The following is a 27,109-nucleotide window of genomic DNA, read 5'->3' on the forward strand; positions in this document are numbered from 1 at the left end:
GGAGAGCTGGCCAGAAACTGCCCTTCTCTGGGCCCAGGAAGACCTTCCTTTCCCACCTAAGCCTCTTCCTCCAATCAGCCCATGGAGGGAAGCACTTGAGCCTCACTGTGCTGACCCACTAACCGTGCCACGAGAGCCAAGCAGGAAGAGCTACGGTGGGGTGGGGGTGGGAGGCTGGAGGGGAGCAGCCAGGCCAAGCAGGCAGCCAAATACGACACCAGCTGGAGCTGGCTTTCTGTGCCACACTCACCCGCCCTCCGCAGTTGGTCTGAGGTTGCAAAGTGCAGAGCAGAAGAAAAGGAAGCTCGTCAGTAGGGAATAGGGGCTATAAGAGCATTTTCCATGAATGGCACCCACATGGCCCAGGGCTGCTGAATTCTCAGATCAGGCCCTGCCCTTGGACCCCTCAGGCACGGTCCCCTACAGTTCGGCCCTGCCCAGCCGTGGGAACTAGCTAGATTCTGGTGGAAACCTGCATCAGACTAGGAACCAGCCCCAAAGAATATCCCTTTGGCAAACCTCAGTTTGCTCATTTGTAAAAGGGGAGGTTAACACCCACTTCCCTTGGCTGTTGTAAAGACTAAAGGGAAAAGACATAATTTTGCCAGGTGCCTGGTACATAAACGCCACCTTCCTTTCTCTCTTTTGAGGCAGAGTCTCGCTCTGTCGCCCAAGCTGGGTGCAGTGGCTCAATCTCAGCTCACTGCAACCTCCATCTTCTGGGTTCAAGAGATTTGCCTGCCTCAGCCTCTCAAGTAGCTGGGATTCCAGGCATGTGCCACAATGCCCAACTAAACTTTCTTCCTGATTTCTTCTTAATAATGTGATGCTCAGCCATCTGGCCCATGATCCCCACACAGCACAGGCTGATGCCATGCAACCATTCAACAACCCTCTACTGAGACACACGGGGAGGCTGGGGTGTTAGGGTCCTGATGGAGGCACCTAGAGCTCATGAGGTAGGGGTGTAGGGGAGGGAGAGCCAGGGGGCCCGCCCGTGGGTAGCAAGCACAGAGGCGTGGAAGGGCTTGACATTTGGGAGGTCTGCTGCTGAAAGGTCACCCTGGCAGTTGTGGGGATGAATGGTCGTCACCCAGGCTGGAGGCAGAGGCCGTTTCAGATCTAATGGACCAGCCTCCAGGAGGCGGTCAGAGCCCAATGGAGGGAGGCCCTGGGAGCAGGCTCCGTGGCCACGTGCAGGGCACGTGCAGTCCAGAGAGGGAAATGGGGGATGCTGAGATGCTCTGAGAAGCTGGCCCAGGGCTGGGGCTAGGCCTTTTCCCACCCATGGCACCCACGGCCTTCTCCACTCTGCCCACAGCCCAGAGGGTCCTCCTGTGCATGAACCCTTCAGCCCTGAGCCTCCTGACGTCCCTACTTGATGCCACCAGCACGTCCAGACCAGAGCTTCCCCTTCCCTCCAACTCTGCTCTCTCCAGCCTTCCCAACTTGACCAACAGCATCACCCCATCCCTCGCCCAGGGCAGGAACCTGGGGAGCCCCTGGACACCCCTCCCTCACACCACTCCCACTCTCCATCTGCATGCCGCCTCCCTGGCCAGGCCATGCTCATTTCTCAGCAGCCCACTGCAGGTGCCTCCCCACTGGGCTCCCAGCTTCCACATTCGCCCCCACAACAATCTACCTCCACTCAGAGCTGCGCCGGCTTTTAAAACATCTAACCACATCATCCCTGCTGAAAACCCTCCAGCGGTTTCCCACAGCCTCCGGACAAAGTCCAAATGCTCTTCCTGCCCACAAAGCCCCAAGCCCTGGCCCCTGCCACCCTCGTCAACCTCAACCCACAACCAAGAGGCTCCATTCATATGAAACTCTCAGTTAAAAGCACCACACTCCAACCCCTGCCATCTCAGCCCAGGGACACACTTCCCCTACCCCTTCACCCAGATAATTCCTTCTCATCCTTCAGTTCCAAGCCGAGATGATGCCTCCTCCAGGAAGCCAGGCACCTTCCTGTACAATCATCATGCCCACAGGTCTCCTTCAGCATGCTCAGCTGATTCCTCTACAGTCCCCATTCAAGGCCTCCCTCCTTCAGGGCCTGTCTCCATGCACGGCACATAGGAGATGCTCAGCAACATTTGCTGAGTGGCTGAAAGAGCAACTAGATCAATGGGTGGGGAAGTGCTGGGTGAACAGCTTCCACCGCCAGCCACAGCAACCTGCAGGGAAGGTAGCGAGGGGACAGGCCTGTCAGCAGCACTGAGGCAGCCCCAGCCACACTGACGGGAAGGGCGGTTGGGATGTGGCCAGTGGAAAACCACAGAACAGCGTGGAAGGGATGCTACCATCTGTGCAGAAAAAATGAATAATTTTTTGTATATGTATGTATGCATGTATGTATCTACCTAACTACTACAAAACAAATAATAGAAACGAGTCCGCCTTCCTCGGTGAGGAGGATTCTCTCCAGCAACAGGGCGAGAGCAAGCCCTGTTGGGCTCAGGACTTTGCAGCTCCCACTCCATCACCCCTTTTACTCCTCAGAAGGCCTCGGGAGGTGTGGTCATATTCCCCTTCCGCAGATGAAAGAAGCGAGCCTCCAGGAAGTGGGGAGACTTGTCAAGGTCACACAGCAGATGTGTGTGGGGTGGGGTGAATGAGAAACCCTGGCACCAGAGCCCCAGCTCTGGCCTCTCCACCTGGGCTTCCCCAGACCCCAGAAACACACCCACAGGACCTGCAGAGCCAGCAGCTGGGGTCTCCTGAAGAGGAGGCTGGCCACCACTGGGAATGAGACCCTGGCCCTATCCGGGCTTCTGTGCCCATTGGTCCTCCAAGGTCTTAGCACTGCTCCCTGAGCCCTCTGGCCTGTCCCTCTGACTCTAAGGATTCAGATTGGCAGAGAATTGATGCTCAGCACAGACCTCTTGCTCAAATCTCTAGTAGTAAAATCTGCCCTGTGGAGCCACAGGTTGGGTGGGGAGAGAGAAGGACTGTTCCCAAACCAGGGATACAGCACATGTGGTCCCTAGGGGTCCCCAGACAGAGCTCGGGGGACTTCATTAGCATTTAGCAGGCCATGGAGACCAAGAACACATCCTGGGACTCTCAAGTCTTCCCAGAGCCACAGAGGTGCCCACTCCATGCAGTCTCCCTGTTGTGCCTAGGAAAGGCTGAGACCAGACAGGGATAGGGACGTCCCCAAGGGCACATGCCAAGACTGGACACCAGCCTCCTGCCTCCCAGATCAGGGCTGCAGCCTCTGCTCAGCGTTAGAGAGCCCTGGGTCCCCACCAGCCCTTCCACTCAATGCAGGGACAGTCCTTGCTCTCTGGGCATGCAGTGAGTGGTTGCTAAATGTTCTCTAAGGGCCTTTCCTCATCCTGGAGTGGCTAGGGCTGATATGTGGCCCTGGGATGCTCTCTTGGGCTCCTGGGGACAGGGAAGCTGGAGGCAGGAGAGCCCAGGACAGGCAGTCGAGAACAGAGCATCCACCGGCCCAAGGCTGCGAGCTGGCCATGGTAATCGGAGGAAATCCTGAGTGCATGTGTTGTGCCCAGGGTAATCCAATCCATGAAGGGACAGGAGGTTGCCATGGTTAGGGACAGGTACAGTTTCCGGGTGGAACAATGGCCCGGTTGCTTCTTCAAAGCCCTGCTCTAATCCTACCTCATCCACTAAGTCACAGAATCATGAACTCAGCGAGTCAAGGAAACCTCTTTGAATCCTGTAGTTCTTGAGCATGTCCAAGAGACACTGAGAATCTAAGGTTGGCGGACTATTGGAGCTGAAGCCCTTCCAGGTACCACAGCGTGGTTTCCTGGCCAGGCATCCTGGACAAGAAGGCAGCTTAGACACCTACCTGGGCCCCTACCCCATCCCTCCACAGGGGACGGCCCCGCCTCCTCCCTCTCACCCAGAAAATAAGTCAGAAAGGTTATGTGAGAACTTCAAATGATGCAAATGGTTCAGATTTGGGGCCTTTCTGGAGAACCCATAAATCCCTGAAGTTATTTTCTTTGAAACCCTCCTGGAAGATGTAATGTCCAAGCGATCCTCTGCTGGCTGCCCGGGCATCAGCTCACCACCCTCCTAACTTTACAGACAAGATTCACTGAGCCCACGGGGTCTGAAGTCTTTTCCTCCCTCTCCCTTATGAATCCTGTTTTTGCCTTTGTTCCTAGATGCAGCTGACCTACCGACTCCCTCGTGTGAGGACCGGCTTGCCTGCACTGTGGCTGATCCACAGGCTTCAAGCCCCTGAGCTATGCTGAGACACTGGGCTGCAGGAGGCCTGGTGGGACAACTTCCATCTTACCCAGCTCCTCCCCTGAGACGGGGCCCTCTGTGTCTCCTGACAGGAGAGTGGGCCTTGGGTTCCAGCCTTGGCATAGGACTAAGACAAAGCATTGGCCCTGGAAGTGCCCTGTAGGCAGGTAGACAGGCTCCCTGCTCACCTAAGACTGCCCAGGCCTGGGTGAGTGGCCACAGAGGACCCCAGCACCCACCAGTGACCACTTGCCCTCCAGGGAGAGGAACAAAGAGGGGGCTGCCAAGAAGTGGGGTGTGGACACCAGCAGGTCCTTGTGAGATACAGTGGGTGGGCGTCCCTGCCCTGGGCTCAAGTTCTAGCTCCTCCCCACTGCCTGGGTGATGCTGATGACATCTGGAGGTACCCTCCATGCCCTGCCCCTCTAAATGCAGGTGAGGCCTGACTGAGGAACAGAGTGAGAGGGGCATCGTCAGGGCTAGAGGGCTCTCTGCCAAAGTCACTTCCTATGCCCAAACAATGGACGGCAAGGAGCCACATGCAGCCCCTCCTCTGGAGCCTAAAGCTGCAGAGGGACCTAGAGTCAGAGAGTGGCTGAGGACCTCTCTGGCAGCTGAGGAGCCATAATTCAGGGCTTCTGAGAGGGACTGAACCCCTGGCCCTGAGAGCTCCTTGTCGTGATTCTTCAGTGACAACACCTGGGGCTCTCTGAGACTTTTCCAGCCCTGGGCCCTGGCACCCCTTCATGGCCCTGACAACCTGAGGGATGCTGTGCCTGCTGATCACTCACCAGCATGGCCCTGCCTCCAGCATTTATTCAGGCCATGCCCCTTCCTGAATGCCATCTCTACCAGCCAACCTCACCCACCTCCAGAAGCCCAAACACCACTCCTCTGAGCTGGGAGCCAAATCACTCCTGCAGACCCGACACCTCCCCCAGTATGCCCCTAGTACCAGCCTTCCCTGGGCCTGGGTCTCAAGACAATCAGGCCAGCACTGTGTGGAGGGGAGGGGGATCCTTCCTGCTCCCTGCTGGGGGTTGCACCTCCTTGGTTTCCTTTGCCCTTGCGCTGCTGGAGGATGGGGCTGGGTCAGAAGCAGGCAGTGACCCGGGCATGGCACGGCTCTGGGCCTGATTAAACCTGCGGCGTCTCAGTTTCCCTGTCTGCAACTGGGCTATGGGGCTAGAGCAGCAGTTCTCAGAGTGTAGACCAAAGACCCCTGGGGGTCCAAGACCCTTACAGGAAGTCTGCAAAACCTTCTCTTTTCCAACTACACATCTGTGAGGCCAAATTTTCTTCATACACTTCAGCCAAAATATCACATCAGACTGGACATTAAGCAGAGATGAGAATCCAGTTGGCTTTATTAAGCCAGACATTAAAGAGATTTGAAAATACCTGTAAAACAATGCTACTCTTCTCACCATTTTTTTTATTTTGGGAAATGTCATTTTTAGTAAAAATGTTATTTATGTTATCTTATAACAGATTTATCATGGTTACTTTTTCAAAAATTAATACATGTTTCTAAATGTCTCAGTTTTAACTTCTAATATGGCAAATATCAACAGATATAACTCAGTATACAAAAGTCCTTTGGGATCCTTAATAATCCTCAATAATTTTTTAGAACATAAAGGGTTCCTGTGACCAGAAAGTGTGAGAACCTCCAGAGTAAATGATCTGCACGGACCCTTATTGTTCTGATCTTCTCTGAGCTCAGCCTCTTGGAATCTGCTGTGTCCTGGCTGGGGAAGACATCTTTATCTGTCCTCTTGAGTTTGAAGGTGGAGAGTGGTATGTGTGTGTGTGTTTCTAATATCAAGGTTTGAGGGGAGGAGGAGCAGAGCATGTTCCCTCCTTTAGCACCCTCCTGAGGATATCCATCCATCCTCTCTTGCCCCTGAGGCCTGATGGCAGGTCCTAGCCCCTTAGCAAACACCCAGCAGAGCAGCCCTTCCGTGCCTGGGCAAAGCACCAAGCCGCTCACTGACTCCGCTCTGGCCTCCCATTGGTTCCAAGGCCTAGAGAGGCACATGAAAACTGTGTAGTACAAACCGCTCCCCACCCCAACCACACCACAAAAGCCACGGCCCACGAGGATGAGCCCTCGCCGCCAAGCGAGCGGCTGCTGGCAGATGGGCCCCAGCAGGGGCCCCGGGGTCCAGCTGTACAGCGGACAAAGTCTCAGGAGGCGGGGCCCCTGGCAGGGCGGGCGTGCTGGAGGCGAGATGGGAGAGACGGGCGGGGTGGGGCGGGGCGGGGCGAGGTTCGTGGGGCGGGGCGTGGAGGGGCCTGGACTGGCACGCCGGCGGGGCGGCACTCACGTAGATGAGGTGGTCCCGGTAGCGGATAAGCAGGTTGCGCAAGATGCCCGCCTCGTTGAGGTCCCCTAGGCGGATCATATCCTCCACTCCGTGGACCGACGTGGGGTGCATAGGCTTGATGTGCGTTGCGTTCTGCGGGGAGATCCAGTGTTCCTGCGGGGAGCCGGTGGCCAACGTCAGCGCGCTTCAGGGGAAGGGGCCGGGATGGGCGGGAGCGCGGGGTTAGTGCCAGCCCCGGTAAGGGCCTTGACCTCTCTCGCGGTCAAACACGGTCAGTTCTAACAAGGTTGAGCCTTTCAGGATGGTACTAGCCACCTCTACCCCTCAAGGACGGCTCCTTCTCTTAGGGGATTCTCTCGCAGACCTAAGAGGTGGGCAGAGCAGGGATTTTGGCCCCAGCTGACTGCTGTCAGTAAGGGGATCAGAGTTCCCTCAGGCCCTCTGCAGGATGGAGTGGAAAGGGTACTAATTAGAGGTAGACAGGCTTGGTCTCAAATTCAGGCTCCGGTGGAAAAAAACAAACAAACAAACATTAAAAAGTGATTTCAGATAGTGCCAAGAATACCTCAACAGGTGTATGTGCTGGAGAGTCATGGGAGGAGCTGCTTGAGATGGCGTGGTCAGGGTCTACCCCTCTGAGGGGGTGGCATATGAGCTGAGGCATGAAGGAAGAGAAAGAGACCACTGTAAAAAGATTGGGGGGTGGTGGGGGGCAGAGGGCTCCAGGTCCAGGGAACAGCAAAACAATGGCTCAGGCCAGCAAAGCCTTGGCACATTCAAGGGAAAGATGGAAGGCGGGGCGGTAGCAGTGGTGCTGGGGAGAAGTGGACCCACCGGGCGGTATTTCCTGGGGCTTGCTGATGAGCTGTGGGAGCAAGGGGTGTCAACTCTCGGGACCTGTGAGCTGAAGTGGAGGACACAGGTTGCTTGCCCAGCTCTCCTTACTCTGCAGTATTCCCCGGCTGCCCTGTGGTGGCAGATGGGTGAGCATTTGGGAAGTGCACCAGTTCTTTCAACAAGCTGGCAAAGCCCTGGTTTCCTCAGGGCCCTAGAGCCCTCCCCGACCCCAGAGGGGGGTCTCCAGCACCTTCGCAAAATCCCAGACTTTCATGGAAGTGTGGCCACCGCCTAAGTGTACCTCAGTCCTCCCATCCCCAAATGCCATGACCCAGTAGCCCCAGGACCTGCCTTTTGGGGGAAAAGGGGACCTCTCTGCCATCCCCCAGCTCAGGCCCTGAGACTTGCTGAGCAGATGTGAGGCACACACCATGTCCTCCCCCACCTGCTCCTCCTCCAGGTCCCTTCTGACAGAGCCAACCCCAACAGCTGGCCACTAGCATGAATCTGGACATCAGCTCCCCTCCACCACCACCCCAGTCCAACGGGTCACCCAGTCCTGCCCATTCAACCCTCTAAAAGCTACTGAGTGGGCAGTGCCCTCCTCACCACCCTCAAGCTCACACCCTGATTGAGACCACCGTTTCTCACTGGCTCCTCCATCAAATCCTTCGTCCCCTGGTCCTTTCCTGAGGCACGCTCCTGACCCTGTCACTCTGGGGCTCTCAGCCCTTCCCTGACTCCCCTGGGCTCCTCAGCCTGGCATCAAGGGCCCGCATGTGCTGGACACAGGGATCCCTAGCCTCCATCCCAGCTACCCCTGGCACTTCCTAGCCAGGGAACATGGGTTTCGTGTCCCCAAAGGCCTCTGTGACTTTGCTCCACCATTCCCTCTACCTTCTTTCTCCTTAGCCATTGAGGCTTGGCTCAGAGGTTTCCCAGTTTCTGAAGCCTCCCCTGACAGTGCTGGCCACCCTCGCCTGTGCTGTCCCCCTGCCTCCACGGCCACATCTGAGGCCACGGTGTCTCGCACAGGGGCTAGGCACAAATGATGTGGCAGGGAGCCTCTGATGGGAAAGATGGCTGGCTGGTGACTGCAGGGGACCAGGTCTGAATGAGAGGCAGAAGTCAGTCATGGAGAGACCCCAGAAGTCCCCCATTTCAGCCCCTCCACTTTACATGAGAAAACAGGCTTGGAGGAGGGTGGCAGCCTGCCCAGGCCCTCAGGGGGATCAGGGGCTGCGCTGGGCAGAGCCCCCCAGCCCAGTTTCCCTGACACTCCATGGCACTTCCAGGCCAGCAGCACTTCAACACAGGGTAGGCTCTCATGCAGCCTCCCCAAGGCGAGGGGTTGGGTGCTGACATTAGGGAACCTGCCTGGACTTTCCAGTCCCGTGTGGAACATTCCTCTCTCCCAGGCACCCTATGTCTTATACAAGCTGATCCCGTTGGAAACTCTCCCCACACCGTCCCTGCTCTGTGCCTCTATCCTAGGCCCCAGTGTGGACAGGAGGGGAGAGGGCTCCTGGGCAGGCTGTCTGCCATCCCCACTTGACCCCAACCTCAGGTCCCCACATCCCTCCCCAGGACAGTTCAGCACACAGGTTGACAGTGCTCAGTCATGGCATGACCCCAGACCCCAAAGTACATCAATTTACCCTCCTGAGCCTCCACGTCCTCAGCTGTGAAATGGGAATGAGAGTAAGAGTCCCTTCTTCCCAGGGGTTTTGGGAGGACTGATGGATGTGATCACGACATCCATCTTTGTTGACAGCTTTCTCCTGCCAGATCTGTAGAGTGCTGCTGCTTGGTAAATGCTCAGCCAGAGCTGGGCATTTTCACTCTACTGCCTTTTGATTTACATTTGCTCTTCTAACATCCCTAACAGAGAATCACAGACCCCATTTAATAGTGACGAGTCTGACTCAAGAGGTAAAATGACTTGCCCAGTAGCTGCGCCACTCACACTGTTTCCTGCGTGGGAGGACTCCCAACAGAGGCTAGCACCCTTCAGGGCAAGGTCCACAGGTACCTACTAGAGGCCAAAGTGTAACCAGGGCAGTAGCTGAGGCCTGGCCTGAAGGAATGCCAGCAAATGGGGGAGGGGAACACGGTCAATTTCAGGGACCAAGTACGCCTTTGGGAAAGAGCTGGCCTGGACTGAGCGGGGACAACTTGCTCCCTAGAGGAAGGGAAGGAGGGGTGTATCTGGCAACAGAAATGGCTTGGACAAAGGCAAGACACTGGGATTCCAGTGGGGACTGGAACCACAACCTTTCATTCATCACTCGGCGAGTCTTTGCCAAGAGGTTTCTCTGGGCAGACCCCTTGATGAACTCTGGGGAACCAGATGGGACTGGCCTGTTCCCTGCTCTCAAGTTGCTAGGAGTCTGTGGGCAGACAGAGGGGTAAGAGATGACAGCCTGGAGTTGGGAGAGAGGGGATGGAATGGGGGTGGGAAAGGCTTGTAAAGAAGGGGTCTGGAAGCCCTGGGGGTCCAATGCCACGGATGCAAACCCCAGCCTCCTGAACTGCCCCTGCCAGCCAGTCATGCCCACCCTTCCTGCAGCCCCCACTCTCAGGGCCTGGGTGGAGGAGAAGCGGAAGGGGACCTTTGGGATTCGATGACTCAGAGTTACGGGACACCATCTGACATGCAACATGACCCAGGTGAAACTCAAGCCTGCAGACAGAGTCCCTGGTCCCTACCCTGGGGGCTCTGGGCAGGTTAGCAGGCCTGTCTGTGCTGCCAGACAGCCTGTGCCTCCCCCTTCTGGGGCTGCACCCTCACAGTAGCTTCCTAGAGGGTCCTAGAACTGGAGCCTCTGGAACAATATTGGAAGCACTTGGGTTCTACAGCCCAGGGGCCAAAAATGTGATTAGCAGAACCTGACCCCCAAAGTCACCACTGAGATAATGCTGACAGGGGAAACTCATGCATAGAAGACAGAAGTCCTGGGTTTTAATGCCAGCACCACCACTTACTAGCTGTGTGACTGGCTGCGTGGTCCCTCTATGTGCCTCAGTTTCCTCATGGGGTAACAGTTCTTTCCCTCCCTGCCTTCCACAGATGCCATGAGAGTCCAAAGACAGAACTTGGGTTAAAGGGCCTTGTAAACGCCGAGGGGATGCACCTGAGGGCTGCAGGAATATCTGGGGTGCTCCTGTCCACTCCATGTCAAGTACCTGGCCTCGAGGGTCCTGAGCCCTCCTCTCATCCCCAGCGGACCCTCGGTTTCAAGTCCCTGCACCCTCTTTCTCCTGACTGTCCTCCCTCAGACCAGGAGGCTAAGACAGGGACTCAGTCCAGTTCTATGTCCCCAGCCCCTGGCACACCACGGGGCACAGCCCACATTATGGCAGAGCTGACTCTCCCTGGGTTCTTCATATCCCTGCTAAGCTGCACCTGTGTGCTCTGCACCCCATCTGCATACCCCCAGTGACACACACATGTGCATACCCCCAGTGACACACACATGTGCATACCCCCAGTGACACACACATCTGCATACCCCCAGTGACACACACATCTGCATACCCCCAGTGACACACACATCTGCATACCCCCAGTGACACACACATGTGCATGCCCCCAGTGACACATCTGCATACCCCCAGTGACACACACATGTGCATGCCCCCAGTGACACACACATCTGCATACCCCCAGTGACACACACACGTGCATGCCCCCAGTGACACACACATCTGCATACCCCCAGTGACACACACATCTGCATGCCCCCAGTGACACACACACATGCATGCCCCAGTGACACACACATCTGCATACCCCCAGTGACACACACATCTGCATACCCCCAGTGACACACACACGTGCATGCCCCCAGTGACACACACATCTGCATACCCCCAGTGACACACACACGTGCATACCCCCAGTGACACACACGTGCATGCCCCCAGTGACACACACGTGCATACCCCCAGTGACACACACACGTGCATACCCCCAGTGACACACACGTGCATGCATGCTCAGAGGCCCCAGAGCTTCCCCTCCGGGCCCTCATGTGAACCAGCCACCTTCTCCAGGGCAGGCCCCTGACTTCAGACCTCTCCGAGGCCCCACTATCACTACCTAGAAAACTTACACTTCTGGGGTCTCTTTCCTTCTGGGCCACAGGTAAAGTGTTAATCTGTGAGACCAATTTCCGGGGCAGTGTCAAGGTGGACAGTGGATTCATGTGATGTCAGTAACCCAATACAGCAAGGCTGTGGGCGTTCATTTAACTTTCAGGCTAGCACTAACTTCACTGAGGCATTCTACACGTGTGATCTCACATATGGGTCAACAGTCCTGTGAGATACTTATTATTATCCTCATTTTACAAAGAGGAAACTGAGGCTCAGGAGAGAAGGAGACTTGGCCAAGGTGGCACAGCTAACAAGTGGATGAGATGGGATTTGAATGCAGTCAGTCTGCCCCCAAAGCACCTCCGTGTCTGAGGAGCTTCTAGCCTGCTCCCCCTGCACTCAAACCCCACCATACACACACACATCTCTAACACCAGGCAGAGTGAACTGAAGTGCTTGTGGAAACAGAACGAGTAGCCTGAGGCAGGCAGGGGGTTCCCTCTTGCTGGGGTGCTGGGGAAGGCTCATGGAAGGAGGCATCTGAGAGGCAGAAGTGGGGGCACGGGCACAGCCTCCATCTCCTTTAGATCATCTCCCTGCTTTGAGACAGCTGTCAGCCCAGATCTTCCCCCAAGGCATGGGGCAGGAGGAGGGAGGGGCTACTCACATTGCCTTCATCGTCCACCACCTGGATCTGCCCAGAGTCGCAGAGCTTCACCACTGCCCCGATGGGCACATCAAACTCCTGCCCCGATCTCAGGTCCATCCACACATAGTCCCCCTATGGGCGAGAGAGAGTCCCAGGCCAGGTGAGCAGGGAGCCCCCTTCCAGGCAGCCCTGTATCCCTCTGCTACCACCAGAGGCTCTGGGCCAACCACAGAAGGGGGAAGAGAAGGGGACTCACACTTACTAGAAACGTTCTGGAGCAGGGCAGGCCCTGGGCTGGGCATTTATGCAATGTCATCAGTCCCTCCTCTAGAGCAGCCATGTTCCCATTTTACAGAAGAGTTAGCAGAGGCTCAGAGAGAGCCAAAGCCTCTTGAAGCCCAGCTCTCCCCATGGATCTACACTCTACATGTGTATGACAGAGTCACTGGAGTCTAGACAGAAACACCAGACCACTCAAACCACTTCCTCTCTAACATGAGGTGACACCAGAACACACCCAGACCGTGGGTGATCTGCATCCTTCTTTACCTCCAGGGCCAATTTTCATCATCATCATGACAGGTTCCTCACGGGGACACCACTCCGTGCTGGGCCCTAGATAAGGGTTCAGCCACATTGTCTTCTGGCATGTGGGGAGAGCCCTGACCTTGCAGGAGGATGTCATTTTGCATTTCTGTGGCATCTGGCCCAGGGCCTGGGTCTCACTACTCACTCAGTAAGGGATCGTGAGAGTCAAACTTAAAATCCCAAGTCAGAGAAATGGACTGAGAACAACCACATTCAGCACTGATGGATTCAACAGATATGTATTAATTACCTACTGAGTACAAAGCACTGATTAATCTAAATGCTGGGGGTTGAGCAGTGATTATGGAGTCTACATTCAAGTTACAGGTGGTGACAAACAACTGAGATCAGCATGATCACTTTGGATACTGGGGTGAGTGCTGTCAAGGGAATAAGCAAGCCAATGGTAGAGAATGACAGAGCCAACTAACCTAGACCCAGTAGCCAATGCTCCATGGAGGGAAACGCTGAACTGACACCTGAAGGGTGACAAGCAGTCAGCCAAGGGAAAAGCAGGGGACGGTAATCCCAGCATAGGAAAGAACATGTGCAAAGGCCCTGTGGCAGGAAGGAACAGCCAGGAGGCAGGACCTGATGAGCAAAAGGGAGCTCAGAGAAGTAGACAGGGTCCAGGATACACAGGCCCTTTGTTGGCCTTGGGATACAAGCTTAGATTTTATTATAATCCTAATAAAAGTATTCTTTTTTGGATGGTACTCAAACTCCCTAGGAGTGTGGAAGAACTCAGACATTCTAGTAAGAATATAACTTAATATCAAATCGCAAATAAAAATGTAACAGCTGATAAAACTGATTCACAATGAAGTAAACCCGTGGGAATGGTCTGACAGAATCTGTTCCGGCCTAGGAGTCAGAAGACTGGGTTTCAGGCCCTGCCTGGCCTTGGTGAGTCGCTGACCTCCTTAAGCCTCAATTTCCACATTTCTCAGTGAAGGCTGAACTCAGTGAGTCCAAGACCAACTCATTACTGTTTCAGCCTCCTCTTATTCCCATCAGAACCAGCGACAGTCAGGCATTGTTTAACGCCAGAGATAAGTTCTGTGCGAACATCTTGGAGTCATCGAGTGTACCTCACAAACCTAGATGTGTACTTCACTACACACCTAGGCTGGATGGGGTAGCCTCTTGTTCCTAGGCTACAAACCTGTACAACCTGCTACTGTACTGAATACTATAGGCAGTCGTGCTCCATGGTGTATATTTGTGTATGTAAACATATCTAAACATACACATGAAAAGAATAGTAAAATATGGTATTATAGTCTTATGGGACCACTGCCATCTATGTGCTTTCTTCCAGCCACAGCTGCCCCTGTGGACCCTCTCTTCATATGAATGGGAGGCTGGCACATGATAGAGTCAGGCTAGTCCCAAACCCAAACTTCCTCTCAGAAAAAGTAAGAAAAATTGGAGAGGCTTGGGAGTGGAAGAGAACTCCTGTTTATGGAGCATTCACTGTGGGCCTGGGCTCCACAGGCTGCATCCCATAAACTGCCCCATTTAATCCTCATAGCTGCTTGTGCCCAAGCCCTGCTGCACTCCCCGACCCTGGGCTTACCCCTGACAGCCACCCCACACTGGATCTGCTCCCCTTCCCCACTGGCCTGGAGCTCCCTAGGGTGGGGCTGGGTCTGAGTCCCTCATCTGTGGCTCCCCAGAGCCCAGCCCAGAGTGGGCCTCAGTGAGAGAGAAGGGGTGGGGAGCACATTCACTTGTGGGCGACAGTATGTGGCCAGGGGACTGTCTCCAATTTCTCTCCTCAAAGAGGTCAAGAAACATGCCCAAGGTCACACAGCTGTTTTTGTGGCAGAGCCAGGACTGAAGCCCAGGTCTGAGAAACCCCAAATCCAGGGCTCTTTCCTGACATTCCCTGGGCCCAGCCCCACATGTAGCTCAGTGAGCAAAACAAGAAGTACTGATAGAGTCCTCTGTGCCCAGATGGCTCATGGGCCCTGAAGGCAAGCTGGAGACAGGCTGAGGGCAACTGGAAGGCAGGGGTCTAAGTCACCTGTATCCCCCAGCCCAGCATGGGGCCTGGCACACAGAAAATGTTTGTTTCCCCCTGGGAGAAGATAAAATAACCAAAATCAAAAAAACTTCATGTGAGCAGGAAATGGAGATTCCTAGAGGCTGAGTGAAGCACTTGGGGCCACACAGCAAACAGACATGACTAGAACTCTTTTTACTTAGGGCTGTCACCAAAGGGCAGTGACCAAACTATCTCTGCTCTAGGTCAGACTTAAGGAAACAGTTTCAGATGGAAGGGGAGAGGCTTCAGGGAGAATTCTGGGGTCTTAGGACTTCTGAAGGGGAACATTCCTGTGGCCCTAGGGAAAGTTGTTGAAGCATTGCAATGCAGGAAGGTTGTAAGGATCCTCATTTTACAGCTGAAGAAACTGAGGGCCAAAGAAAGAAAGGAACCTGACCACAGTCACTCATCAAACCAGTGACTGACAGGACTGTTAGCATCTAGAGGACAGAGCCAGGACCAAAACCAGGGTGGGTCAAGAGTCACTGGCTCAGAGGGAGAAGGAAGGGAGGGAGGAAGCCATGAAAGAAGATGAAGCTTCATTGAGGGGCAGGAGGCAAGTGAGAAAGGGGAACCAGGCTCCAGGTAGGACCCCACCACTCCCTCCCATCCCCATGGCTAGCCCCAGGCACCCCACCACTGCATCTGGCCCCATTCCTACACCATGTTCCGTGACAACTTTACACACTCTATGGGGCACCTTGCTTGGTCTCATCTTGAATGGAAGATCTCGTTTGTGACATGACACATGCCTCAGCATGGCTGTGTAACGTGGGGCAAGTCCCAGCTTCTGTCCTATCAAATATGTGACCAGGGCAGAGGGTCTCCCAGGCCCCGGTAGCTATGCAGGCTCCCAGCCCCACAGTCATGACTTCCTAGAACGGGTCTGTTCAAATGTTCTCAGGGGTACTCCAAAACCCCTGTGGGGCCTCCCCTCCAGGAAAGCCAGCACACATCTACAGTGAACACATAGTCAGGATGTCTGGCTTGTAGTCCCAGCTCCACCACTAACACTGTGTCTCTTTGGGTGAGGCACTCAACCTTTCTGGGCCTCAGTTTCCACCAGCCTTGAAATGGAAGGAGTCAGTGCATGTAAAGATGAGAGACCCACACAAATGCACATTGTTCTTTCTGTCTACCCTCCTTCCTCCCAGGCATCAAGCCGGTCTTGGGCCAATATTAATAATTCCCCATGGGGCCTTAGCCCTTTCTGTCTCTTCCTTACTCTAGGACCAGGCCTGGGGTCAGTCCCTGTTTATGGAGCCTGTTTCAGGACATTTTGCCCCTCGTTATCTTTGTGATCACTCCGGGACACTGGTTTTATCACCCCATTTTCACAGATGGGAAACGTGAGCCAAGCGTCTTGCCAGTGTCTAGTTGCTAAACATAGTTTGGAGAGGAGACCAGTGGGCCGAGCTTTCCCTTCCACCAGCGGTCAGCCAGTCCACAAACTATGGTTCGGGTCCCTCTGTGCACCTGGAGGTGCTCCCTGCTCTGGACCTCAGCAAATGCAGGACACCCCTGCCCAGACATGGCCTGCCTGGCTTGGGTTTCCCAGATGCAAAACCTCCCCTCCCAGGAAAGGGCAGCCGCGGCCAAGTTCACGCTGGGGGAGGTCAGAGACCGCAGGTGGTATCCTGGGGCTGCAGTCCATGCACACCCTGAAGCTTAGCGACCCTGTTTGTGGCCCGCCCAGCTTCTAACGGGGAGAGGGGGCGGGGTGGGGACTGAGGCCCGAGGCAAGGCGCCCTCCCCCTCCCATCTCCCCTCCCGGTCCGGGCCTCACCGGCAGGACGGCATAGGTCTTGAACGCCTGGTTCAGGCTGCGCACCAGCGCCCACTTGCCGAGCTGCGGGACACCCGCGGGGTCGGCAGAGTCGGCGGGGTCGGCGGGGGGCTCCATGGTGTGGCGATGGCGGCACTGCTCCGGCTCCCTAATTCACCTAATCCCGTGCGCGCCGCCCGCCCCGGAACCCTAAACCGGGCCATCTGCCGCGGGTCCATGGCAACGGCGGCTTAGGTGACGCCCGCGGGCAGGACTGCGAGGGGGCGCCCGCACCACCCCGGCCCCCTCCGTCTCGGCAGAACCCCCCACAACCCCACTTCGCCGGGAATTCCAGGCGGCCTCACTGGCACCGTGGCGGTAGGCCCGGGATAAACGTGGCACCTGGCACCGCACCTGACCGCAGTTTTGGAAAAAATCGGTGTGTTTTCTATGGAAGGAAACACGAGGATGTTATGGAATAGAACGCGGGAAACTCCCGGGGTTTTTAAGACTAAACGGGAGACGCATTGAAGATATTTCTGGCTCCCTGGCTGCTTCTGGGGAGTGAGGGCAGATACACAGTTTCCTTCTGGGGCAAGCTTGGGGAAAAGCCCCTGAAGAGTCTGTGTCCTCCTCCCGCAGCCCCAGAGGTCAAATAGCAGCCCACATCCATCCTGCCGGAGAGGCCTTGGAGGCCTGGTGTGGGGTCCCCTGAACTCCCCAGGACAGCTGCATCATCTCGATGGCTCAGAGCTCTCCCTGCAATGGGACGAGCTGGCCTCCTGTGTCCTAGCAGCCACACAGGGCTGGGCACCAGGCATCGGTCGACGCTGGGCTGTGAGCCGGAGGCCACCATCCCATCCCGAGGGCCGGGAAGGCCCAGGCCCTGTGACTCCCCTCCCATTCCTTCCTTCTCGCCTCGCCCTGCCTATCTTTGTCCTCCTCCCCTCTTTCCTCCCTTTTTTTTTCTCTTCTCTTTTCAAGGCCTCCAGTCTGCATTTGTGGCCCTCCGCATTGCCTAGTATCCTGGAAGCCAACTGCTCCCCAACAAATGAAAAACGGCAGAGAGTGAGGGCTGGGGACTGGACGGGAGGAATGGCAAGGAAAAAGACAGTGATGCCTCACACAAGGCTCAGAGCCACCCAGGATGGGTCCAGTTCTACCCCACTCCCCGTCCCAGCCTTGGGGACCCAGGGCTCTGCTGCCCAGCACAAAGCTGACTGATCAGTGATTCCCACCCACTTCCTGTGACCTCTCAGGGACACTGCTCTCAGGAGAGGTCCTTCTCCGAGTCAAGCCGAAAACAAGCACGTCTGTCTCTCCCCACCCACCTACAGCAGCACAATGGAACAGGAATCAGACCTCAGACACAAGGAAGCGCTAGTGGTGAGCTTCTGAGCATTCTTCCATAAGTCCATACAACCCACCTTTACTGAGTACAGGCTCAGACTAAAACACAAAAGACGCTGTTAACAAGACATGTCCTCAGAGCTCCCAGCCTGGTGTAGTGGACAGACCCAGGCGCAGATAAGGATGGTACCAGCAGATAAGAGGCAGATTAGCCCTGGAGACACAGGATAGCGCGGTTGCTAAGAGTTTGGACCCTGGAGTCAGGGCTTAGTTTCAATCCCAGCTCAGCCACTCACAAGCTGTGTTACCTTGGGCAAGTTCCTCAACCTCTATGTTCCTTTCTTTCCTCATCCGTCAGGTGACAAAATGACAGTGCTTCCACGTGTTCGTGAGGATTTAACAGGTTAAGATGCATAACGCACCTAGATTGGTGCCTGTTAGAGCAAATGTATATGAGTGCCAGTCATGGTTAACTAAGGGAGTTGTGTTAGGGGTGACAGCTGGGTTTTATGATTTTTTTTAGGCAGACATTAGGGGAAAGGGCATCCCAGGAAGAGGGAACAGCAAATTCAGAGAATCAGAGGAGAGAGGGAAGAGATCGTAAAGTAGGTCTGGCGACTAGTGGCTAAAGAGAGGTCCCCTGGGGGAGACCCTGCAAGGCGCTAAGAACCTGACTTTGCCAGGTTCCAGACTGACTACTGAGACCACCCCTGAGCTGGAGGAATAAGCCTCTTCTCCACAAGTGGCAAAGACAGAGACTCTTGAAAGCCGCAACAGAGAGGTGACTCATTCTATACAACGAATCCTTAATATGAGTCTCGGCTGATTTCTCATCAGAAACCATGGCGGCCAGAAGGCAGCAGGATGGCATATTTAAAATGATGAAAGAATAAAAAAACTGTCAAGAAAGAATTCTGTATCTCGCATGACTATCCTTCACAAAGGAAGGAGAAATGAAGACATTCCCGTGTAAGTAAAAGCTGAGGGAGTTTGTCACTGGTTGACTTGCCCTATAAGAAATGCTAAAAATTAAAAGACATTGAACAACAACAAAACAACCAATCCAATTCAAAAATGGGCATAGGCAAGAGTTTGATTGCACCACTGCACACCAGCCTAGGTGACAGAGTGAGACCGTGTCTCCAAAACAAACAAACAAACACAGGCATAGGACTGAAATAGACATTTCTCCAAAAAAGATATACAAAGAGCCAAGAAGCACATGAAAAGATGCTCAGCATCACTCATCATTAGGAAAATGCAACTCATAACCACAATGAGATATCACTGTACACCCGTTAGGATGGCTATTACTAAAAAACAAAACAAAAAATAAGTTTTGGCAAAGATGTGGAGAAAATGGAACCCTTATGCACTGCTGGTGGGAATGTAAAATAATACAAATGTTGTGAAAAACACTATGGCAGTTCCTAAAAAAATTACAATGAGAATTACCATATGACCCAGCAATTCTACTTCTGGATATATACTCAAAAGAATTAAAAGCAGAATCTCAAAGAGATCTTTGCACACCTATGTTCAAAGCAGTATTAATTATAATAGCTAAAAAACAGAAGCAATCCAAGGGTTTCTCAATAGATGAATGAATAAACAATATGTGGTATAAACATGTAATAAAACATTACTCAGCCTTAAAAAGGAAGGAAATTCTGACACATGCTATTAATACAACATGGATGAACCTTGAAGATATTATGCTAAGTGAAGTAAGTCATCACAAAAAGACAAATAGTGTATGATTCCACTTATGTGAGGTACCTAGAGTAGTCAAATCAAAACCATAAAGCAGAATGGTGGTTGCCAGGGGCGGCAGGGAGAGGGGAATGGGGAGTTATTGTTCAATGGATAGAATTTTTATTTTACAAGATGAAAAGAATTGTAGAAATTGATAGTGGTGATGGTCATGCAACATTGTGAATGTATTTAATGCCACTGAACTATGCACTTAAAGTGGTTAAATGGGGCCAGGCACAGGGCTCATTCCTGTAACCCTAGCACTTTGGGAGACTGAGGCGAGTGGATCACCTGAGGTCAGAGGTTCAAGACCAGCCTGGCCAACATGGTAAAACCCCATTTCTACTAAAAATACAGAAATTAGCTGGGGATGGTGGCAGGGACCTGTAATCCCAGGTACTCAGGAGGCTGAGGCAGGAGAATCACTTGAACCTGGGAAGCATAAGTTGCAGTGAGCCGAGATCACACCACTGCACTCCAACCTGGGTGACAGAGTGAGACTCTGTCTCAAAAAAAAAAAAAATTGGAAAAAAAAATTAGAGTACAGTAGACAGTAATGCAAAGCTATACGAAAAAAAATAAAGAACACTGGTAAAGGCACTTGCATAGATAAATAGAAAAGTCATATTTGACCAGGCACGGTGATAGGGTGCCTGTACTCCCAGCCACTTGGGAGGCTGAGGCAGCAGGGCTGCCTGAGCCTGGGAGTTCAAAGCTGTAGTACACCACTATTGCACTTGTGAATAGCATCTGCACTCCAGCTTGGGCAATATAGTAAGACTCCATCTCTTAAACAAACAAACAAAAAACAGTATTGTTGTATTTTTGGTCTGTAACTACTTTCTTTTATGTGTGATTTAAAAGACAAATGTATAACATAATGATACATCTATGTTAACTGGCACACAATGTACAAAGATGCAATTTGGACAATAAACAACATAAAGGGGGAGAGAGAAAACTATAAAGGAACATAATTTTTAGATATTATTGAAGCTAATTTGGCCTTAACTCAAACTACATTGCTATAGATTTAAGATGTTATTTGTAGGCCAGGTGCAGTGGCTCATACCTGTAATCCCAGCACTTTGAGAGGCTGAGGCAGGCAGATCACTTGAGGTCAGGAGTTCGAGACCAATATGGTGAAACCCCCCCGTCTCTACTAAAAATAAAACAATTAGCCAGGCATGGTGGTGCATGCTTGTAATCCCAGCTACTCGGGAGGCTGAGGCAGGAGAATTGCTTGAACCCGGGAGGCAGAGGTTGCAGTGAGCCAAGATCACACCACTGCACTCCAGCCTGGGCGACAAGAGCAAAACTCCAACTCAAAAAAAAAGATGTTATTTGTAAACCTAAGAATAACCATTGAGGAAAAAAACTTTTAAAATACACAGAAGAGTAAATGAGAATCAAAACAGTACTTTAGAAAAAAAAAAAAGTCACTTAAACACAAAAGAAAGCAGTAATGAGGAATTGAGGAGGAAAAGATATAAGATATACAGAAAACATAGCAAAATGACAGAAGTCCTTCCTTAACAGTAATTACTTTACATGTAAATGGATTAAACTCTCCAACCAAAAGGTAAAGATTGGCAGAATGGATCAAAACAAAACAAAACAAAGAAAACAAAAACCAACCACATGATCTAACTATATGCTGCTTACAAGAGATCCACTTTAGATCCAAAGACACAAATAGGTTAAAAGTAGAAGGATTTCATGCAAATAGTATTCCATGCAAATAGTAACCAAAAGACAGCTGGGATGACTATACTATCGGACATAGATGTTAAGTCAAAATCATTACAAGAAACAAAGAAGGACATTATATTTTACTAAAAGCATCAATCCAACTGTTCTCAACAGCCCACAAATTTACCTCCAAACCTCCCTCTGCCCACAAATCTGGGCCAAGTACACAGAGTCCCTACCCTGGCCCCACCATGAAGCCGGGAGTCATGACATACTGAAGCACAGAAGCCCTCCTTATGGTCCTTAAAGACATGAGTCAGGCGCACTACAGAGCTCTGAGTTCTTATTCCAGCCCTGGGCAAATCCTTCTCCCTGAGACCTCAGCCCCTGTATGTTCATGAAGGACTGCAGCAGCTGTCTCATGGCTTTCCATGTCCACCCTCTCCCAGGGAGGGCAGAAGCCTCTCCCATTCCCAGGCACCCTCCCATCCCTGTGCCCCCTGGGGACTCACTCTCACAGTTCTAGTCACAGGTGCCTTTCCTAGGTTTCTAAGCTGTCTCCCCACATTGGTCTGGGAACTCCTCCAAGGCAGGGAATAGTAGGTGAATGCCTGCTCTACCTGCCTTCAAGCAGGAAGTACGCTTCAGCTGCTTCCTTGGTCCTGAAAAAAAACCCAGCCCCAGGCCAAGACGGGCGGATCACAAGGTCAGGAGACTGAGACCATCCTGGCTAACACGGTGAAACCCCGTCTCTACTAAAAAAAAATACAAAAAAACTAGCCAGGCGTGGTGGCGGCGCCTGTAGTCCCAGCTACTCAGGAGGCTGAGGCAGGAGAATGGCGTAAACGTGGGAGGTGGAGCTTGCAGTGAGCTGAGATCCAGCCACTGCACTCCAACCTGGGTGACAGAGCGAGACTCTGTCTCAAAAAAAAAAAAAAAAAAAAAATAACAAAAAAACCCAGCCCCGGGGAGCTGACCTGCTCTGTAGTTCCACAGACCAAGCCCAGTGGGATCCATCCTGTCCTTTGCTGTGATGAGTGGGAGGGCCTTGGGCACGTTACTCAGCCTTCCTGAGCCTGTTTCCTCATATGCAAAATGCAGATTAAAAACCTCTTTTCCGGCCGGGTGCGGTGGCTCACACCTGTAATCCCAGCACTTTGGGAGGTTGAGGTGAGTGGATCACGAGGTCAGGAGATCGAGACCATCCTGGCTAACATGGTGAAACCCCATCTCTACTAAAAATACAAAAATTAATTGGATATGGTGGCGTGTGTCTGTAATCCCAGCTACTCAGGAGGCTGAGGCAGGAGAATTGCTTGAATCAGGGAGTCGAAGGTTGCACTGAGCCAAAATCATGCCATAGCACTTCAGCCTGGTGACACAGTGAGACTCTGTCTCAAAACAAACAAGCAAACAAGCAAACAAAAAACCCTCTTTTCCCGCAGCTGCCATTGTGAGGCTAAAATGCCATTTGGGACTCCATGAAAATGCTTCTTCCTTCATCTGCTTCCCCGGTCTGCCTCTCTCCTCCTCTCTTCCTGCCAGTCCTTCCCTATCCTGAAAGATCCATGGGAAACAGGATGAAGGCTGTCCCTCCTGTCCAGGACTCATCAGGAAGCCCCAGGTAGGCAGAGAAAGAAGGAGGACTGTGGACAAGGCTCTGGGGTTTGCAGAGCAGGGAAGCCTCCCAAAGGAAGCAGAGGCCACACTGAAGCCTGAGTAGAAGTCAGTCAGGCAAGAGAGGAAGCCAAGCGCTCCGTGGATCTTTCAGGACAGGGAAGGATGTGGCAGGAAGAGAGGAGAGGGCTGACCAGGGAAGCAGATGAAGGAAGAAGCATTTTCATGGAGCTCCACGTGGCATTTTAGCCTCGCATCAGCAGCTGTGGGAAAAGAGGCTTTTAATCTTCATTTTACATATGAGGAAACTGAGGCTCAGGAAGGCTGTGTAACGTACCCAAGGCCCTCCCACTCATCAATAGCAAAGCCTGGGCTGGAGCCCATTGGGTCTGGCCTGTGCAACTGCAGAGCTGGCTGGTTCACCAGGGCTGGGCTTTCTTCAGGACCAAGGAAGCAGCTGAGTGTACTTCCTACTTGAGGGCAGGCAGAGCAGGCATTCACCTACAAGACACTTGCTCCCAGCAGAGGCCACCCACAGCTGGAAGTGGGTCAGTGTTCAGAGGGGCAGGAGCGGAGGGGTGGTGAGGAGGTCCCTTCAGCCAGAGGCCTGCCTCAGAGGCCCCCTGAGGGAGGATGCCCCTGGAGAGCTATGGGAGCCCAGGCCCTGGCACACAGCAAACACTCAGCGAATGGACTTTTCCTCTCCTAGATCCTGCCCATCTCTAATGGGCATTTGAACAGGCTCTCAGGCCGAGGGGCTCTAGAGGGGCTCTCCTCCAGCCCCTAGGATGGAAGAATATCTGTCCTGATGCTGTCCTGAAGCCTGCCTCTCACTCACACACAGACACACACACACACACACACTCATCTGCAAACAGGCCGGTCCGTGCAGCCTCAGGGTAGCCAGGCAAGGCTGAGCCATTGGCCTCTGGTGACCCTGGAGACCGAGAAGCTGCTGGCCAAGCCCCCACAGCACACAGCCCCACAAGCCCTACAGCCTGCTGCCAGACCCACCTGGCTCAAGGCCCACATTCCTGGCTTCTGCTCTGGAGACCAGGAGCTCATTAGAGCCTCAGACTGATCACGGGGAAGGGCTGAGGGTCAGAGGCCACTGTGGCCCTCAGTAGGAAGGGGGGCTGGAGGACTCAGCTCAGGGGCAGCACCTCTGCTACTTCCCATAAAATCCCAGGGGGCTCCAGCTCAAGCCATGTCACCCCCTGCCCTCCAGTCACTGCTCCCCAAGGCCCTAAGGATAAGTTGGGCTCAGGGCCGTTTCTGGCCTGGCTTTGGGAGCCTTGCCAACCTCCTCTCCTCTTCCCCAGGGACCTTTCCACATCTAGGCCTTTGCACATGCTGTTCCACTGCCTGGGATCCAGAGATGTCTGTAAATAAAATCATTTCTGCCCAATGGGGTGAGCCCGTGAGAGAGAAGGAAACCCCAGCCGGCACATCAGAGGGAACAGGTTTCAGACTGGGCCTGGAGGGCTGGGTTTGGAAGTCTAGCAATTTTCCAAGAGAACACCCTGGGGAGGGTGTCCCATGGGTAAGCATATGGAAGAGGGGATATGGGATGGGGAGGACAGGCCACCCAAAGAGGTGGGAGCACTGACCTGCTGAAGAATCACCATGGTCCCAAGTCAGGAGCTCCTGCTGCCCACTGGGCCAGGCACAGTTCTGCAGGGAGAGAGACAGTGTCATGCTTCTGGGCAGGCCAGCCCTGGAAGCCTGGAGCCTGGCTGGGGTCACCTGGGCTCCTCCCAAAGCCCCAGCTCCTCCTCCCTTGAGGGAATCCTCCCTGGCTTCTCTCCCTCTGGCCACTGCCCAACCTGCGTGACCTAAGCCTCAGCCACTGTCACCAGCACCACTGCCCAGAGCAGCTGAATTCTTCTTTCAGTCACTGTCATTCAGAGATTCCCAAAGGGCTCCTAGAAAGTAGTAAGTCTGGCCCCACCAGGGACCTATGGCAAAGGGGCCCAGAGAGGGACCAAGACTTGCCCAGGGTCACACAGCTAGCCAGAGCAAATTTAGGACTAGGACTTAATCTCCGGCACTCAGCTTAGGGATTGTCCCAGGAATGTGGGTGACAAGGACAAGCCTGAGAGAGGGGAAAGTCATGGGCTGGGCATGACCTGCTCATGGCACACCCTGCCTGAAACCTCTCAAGAGCACCCACTGCCCTCAGGATGGCTCTGTGCAGAGCACTGGCTGCCGACGGGGAGGCAGGGTCATTGGGGTCTGTCTCTGGCTGTGCTGCTGAATGCACCGCACCTGGGCCTGGGCTCCCCAGGCCCAGCACAGTCTGGCCCCTGCTGATGCCTCAGTCTTTTCTCTCACTGCCCACTCCCTTTCATACCCTTATACTTGGACATCCTCAGTGACTCACTTCCTGAAAAACGCCAGCTCTTGCCATCTCCTGGCCTTTACACACTGGCCCTTCTACCTGAAATTTTGACTAGTGAATTTCCACCTATGGTTCATGGTTCAGTTCAGATGATACCTCCTCCAAGAAGCCTTCCCTGACCACCCCAAAGCTGCCAAGAGCCTCTATATTCCCCTTTATCCCATTTTGACTATATGCATTATGTTGTCAGGGTAAGGATCTGTCCCACCTCTGCCCCCAAAGTTGGGGAGTTGATCCAGGGTGGGATGTGGCCGGTGGGAGAGGGTCTGAGACATTGCCTTGTCTCCAGCCTTACCCAGCACAGGGCCAGGCCCAGAGATGGGCTCTGCAAGGAGCTTAAAAGGCAGCCCCAGCCTATAGGCCCTGGTGTGAGGCCCCTCTGGCTCCCAACCTGTCCCCTAGAATGCACATCAATTTTTCACAAGGGACCATTCAAAGCTGCCGGGCATTCGATCCTCTGCCCATGACACCGCCTGACACCCGAGCCCTGACCCCTGCTCTGGAGCTCTGGAACACAGCAAACCCACGGTCCTTCCAGAGACCTGAACTAGTCTGGGTGCCTGGTGGGGGTGTGGATTCTACAGGGCCAGCAGGCAAATGCCACTGGGCGCTTGTCTGAAGATGGTGCCCAGGCTGTGGAGCCGGCGCCCTATGCCAACATGAGCCGTGAGGGCTGGGGGCAGAGCCAGTCCTTTCACTAGAGATGTGGGGCTCCAAGGGATGTGGATCAGAGGAGAGTGGTGAGGGCATGGAATTTAAGGGCCACATGTTAAAATGACAAGACATACATTTTATTTCTAAAAATGAGAACTAGACCACGTTCAAGTTAATTTCTTTTCCAACTGACCACAGGGGCCATAGGCTGTATTTATATTTCTATGTCTCTGCCTGGTTTTACCTCTTCCCCACTACAACCCTGGCTGGTGGGGCTTCATACTCCCATTTCACAGATGGGACATTTGGTGCATAGAGGAAGGAAGTGACTTATCCAGAATTGGAGATAAACAGTGTCAAAGAGAAAGCAAAGGAGACAGAGAGAGAACGGACTCTTCTCTCTCTCTGCCACCACAGCATGTCTAGTCCCCTGGCCCCAGGATGCCCCTAACCCCAGCCCCAGCTCAGAGAAGATTTGATGGACAACATGCCCCTTGGCTCTTCCCTCCTCCAGAGGACACGCGTCCATCTTCCCAGGCTCAGGACAATTTCGTTCAGTGGCTGTGGTGACTGAGCCCTCAAGGGTGGCAGGAAGCCTAGTCCTAGGAGAAAGTGGCTGCAGGGCAGAGGATCTAGAGGTAGCTCAAGCCCATGACTCCTCCACATCCAAACCCCTCCCAACGCCCCAGGACAGTGGGCAGCCCATCCTTACCTGGGGCCCAGCTGCTCACTCTCAGTGGCCTGCCAGCCTGGTACAGCTGCCACCTGCACAGAGGACTCAGGAAGCTGGGGTCATGGGCCCAGCCAGTCTGCAAACACACGTCCCCTCTTCCTCTGTCTGGCTCCCAGTCTCGCTCTGGACGTCCCTCTGGATATTTTCCTTCCTCGCCGTCTCTCTGTGTGTGTCTTGTCTCTCCCTCTCTCCTGCCCAGAGCGGCTGTCCAGCCAGCACTGCTGCCCTCCCCTCGTCATTCCACAGCCTTCTCCCAGGAGGCGGAGCCGGAGGGGGCCTCCAAGGTCTGGGTGCGGTGACATCAGCTTGGGGGACGGGCTGTGCTGGGGCTGGGACTAATGTCCAGAGGCTGCTCAG

The 27,109-nt window shown here is 53.7% G+C and overlaps 1 protein-coding gene across 1 annotated transcript in view; it reads right to left on the reverse strand.

The window, feature by feature from the left end:
- The window catches only part of MYO7A (myosin VIIA), an 87,545-nt gene extending 60,644 nt beyond the window's left edge, over positions 1-26,901 (reverse strand). The window contains exons 1-4 of the mRNA XM_010366765.2: positions 26,732-26,901; positions 24,575-24,638; positions 12,166-12,279; positions 6,564-6,716 (exon numbers count right to left, since the gene is read on the reverse strand). Coding sequence (XP_010365067.2) covers positions 6,564-6,716; positions 12,166-12,279; positions 24,575-24,592 — 285 coding nt within the window. The 5' untranslated portion in view covers positions 24,593-24,638; positions 26,732-26,901. The remainder of the gene's footprint in view (positions 1-6,563; positions 6,717-12,165; positions 12,280-24,574; positions 24,639-26,731) is intronic.
- Positions 26,902-27,109: the final 208 nt, after the last annotated feature.

The sequence above is a fragment of the Rhinopithecus roxellana genome, chromosome 15 (assembly GCF_007565055.1).
Source record: "Rhinopithecus roxellana isolate Shanxi Qingling chromosome 15, ASM756505v1, whole genome shotgun sequence".
NCBI lineage: Eukaryota > Metazoa > Chordata > Mammalia > Primates > Cercopithecidae > Rhinopithecus > Rhinopithecus roxellana.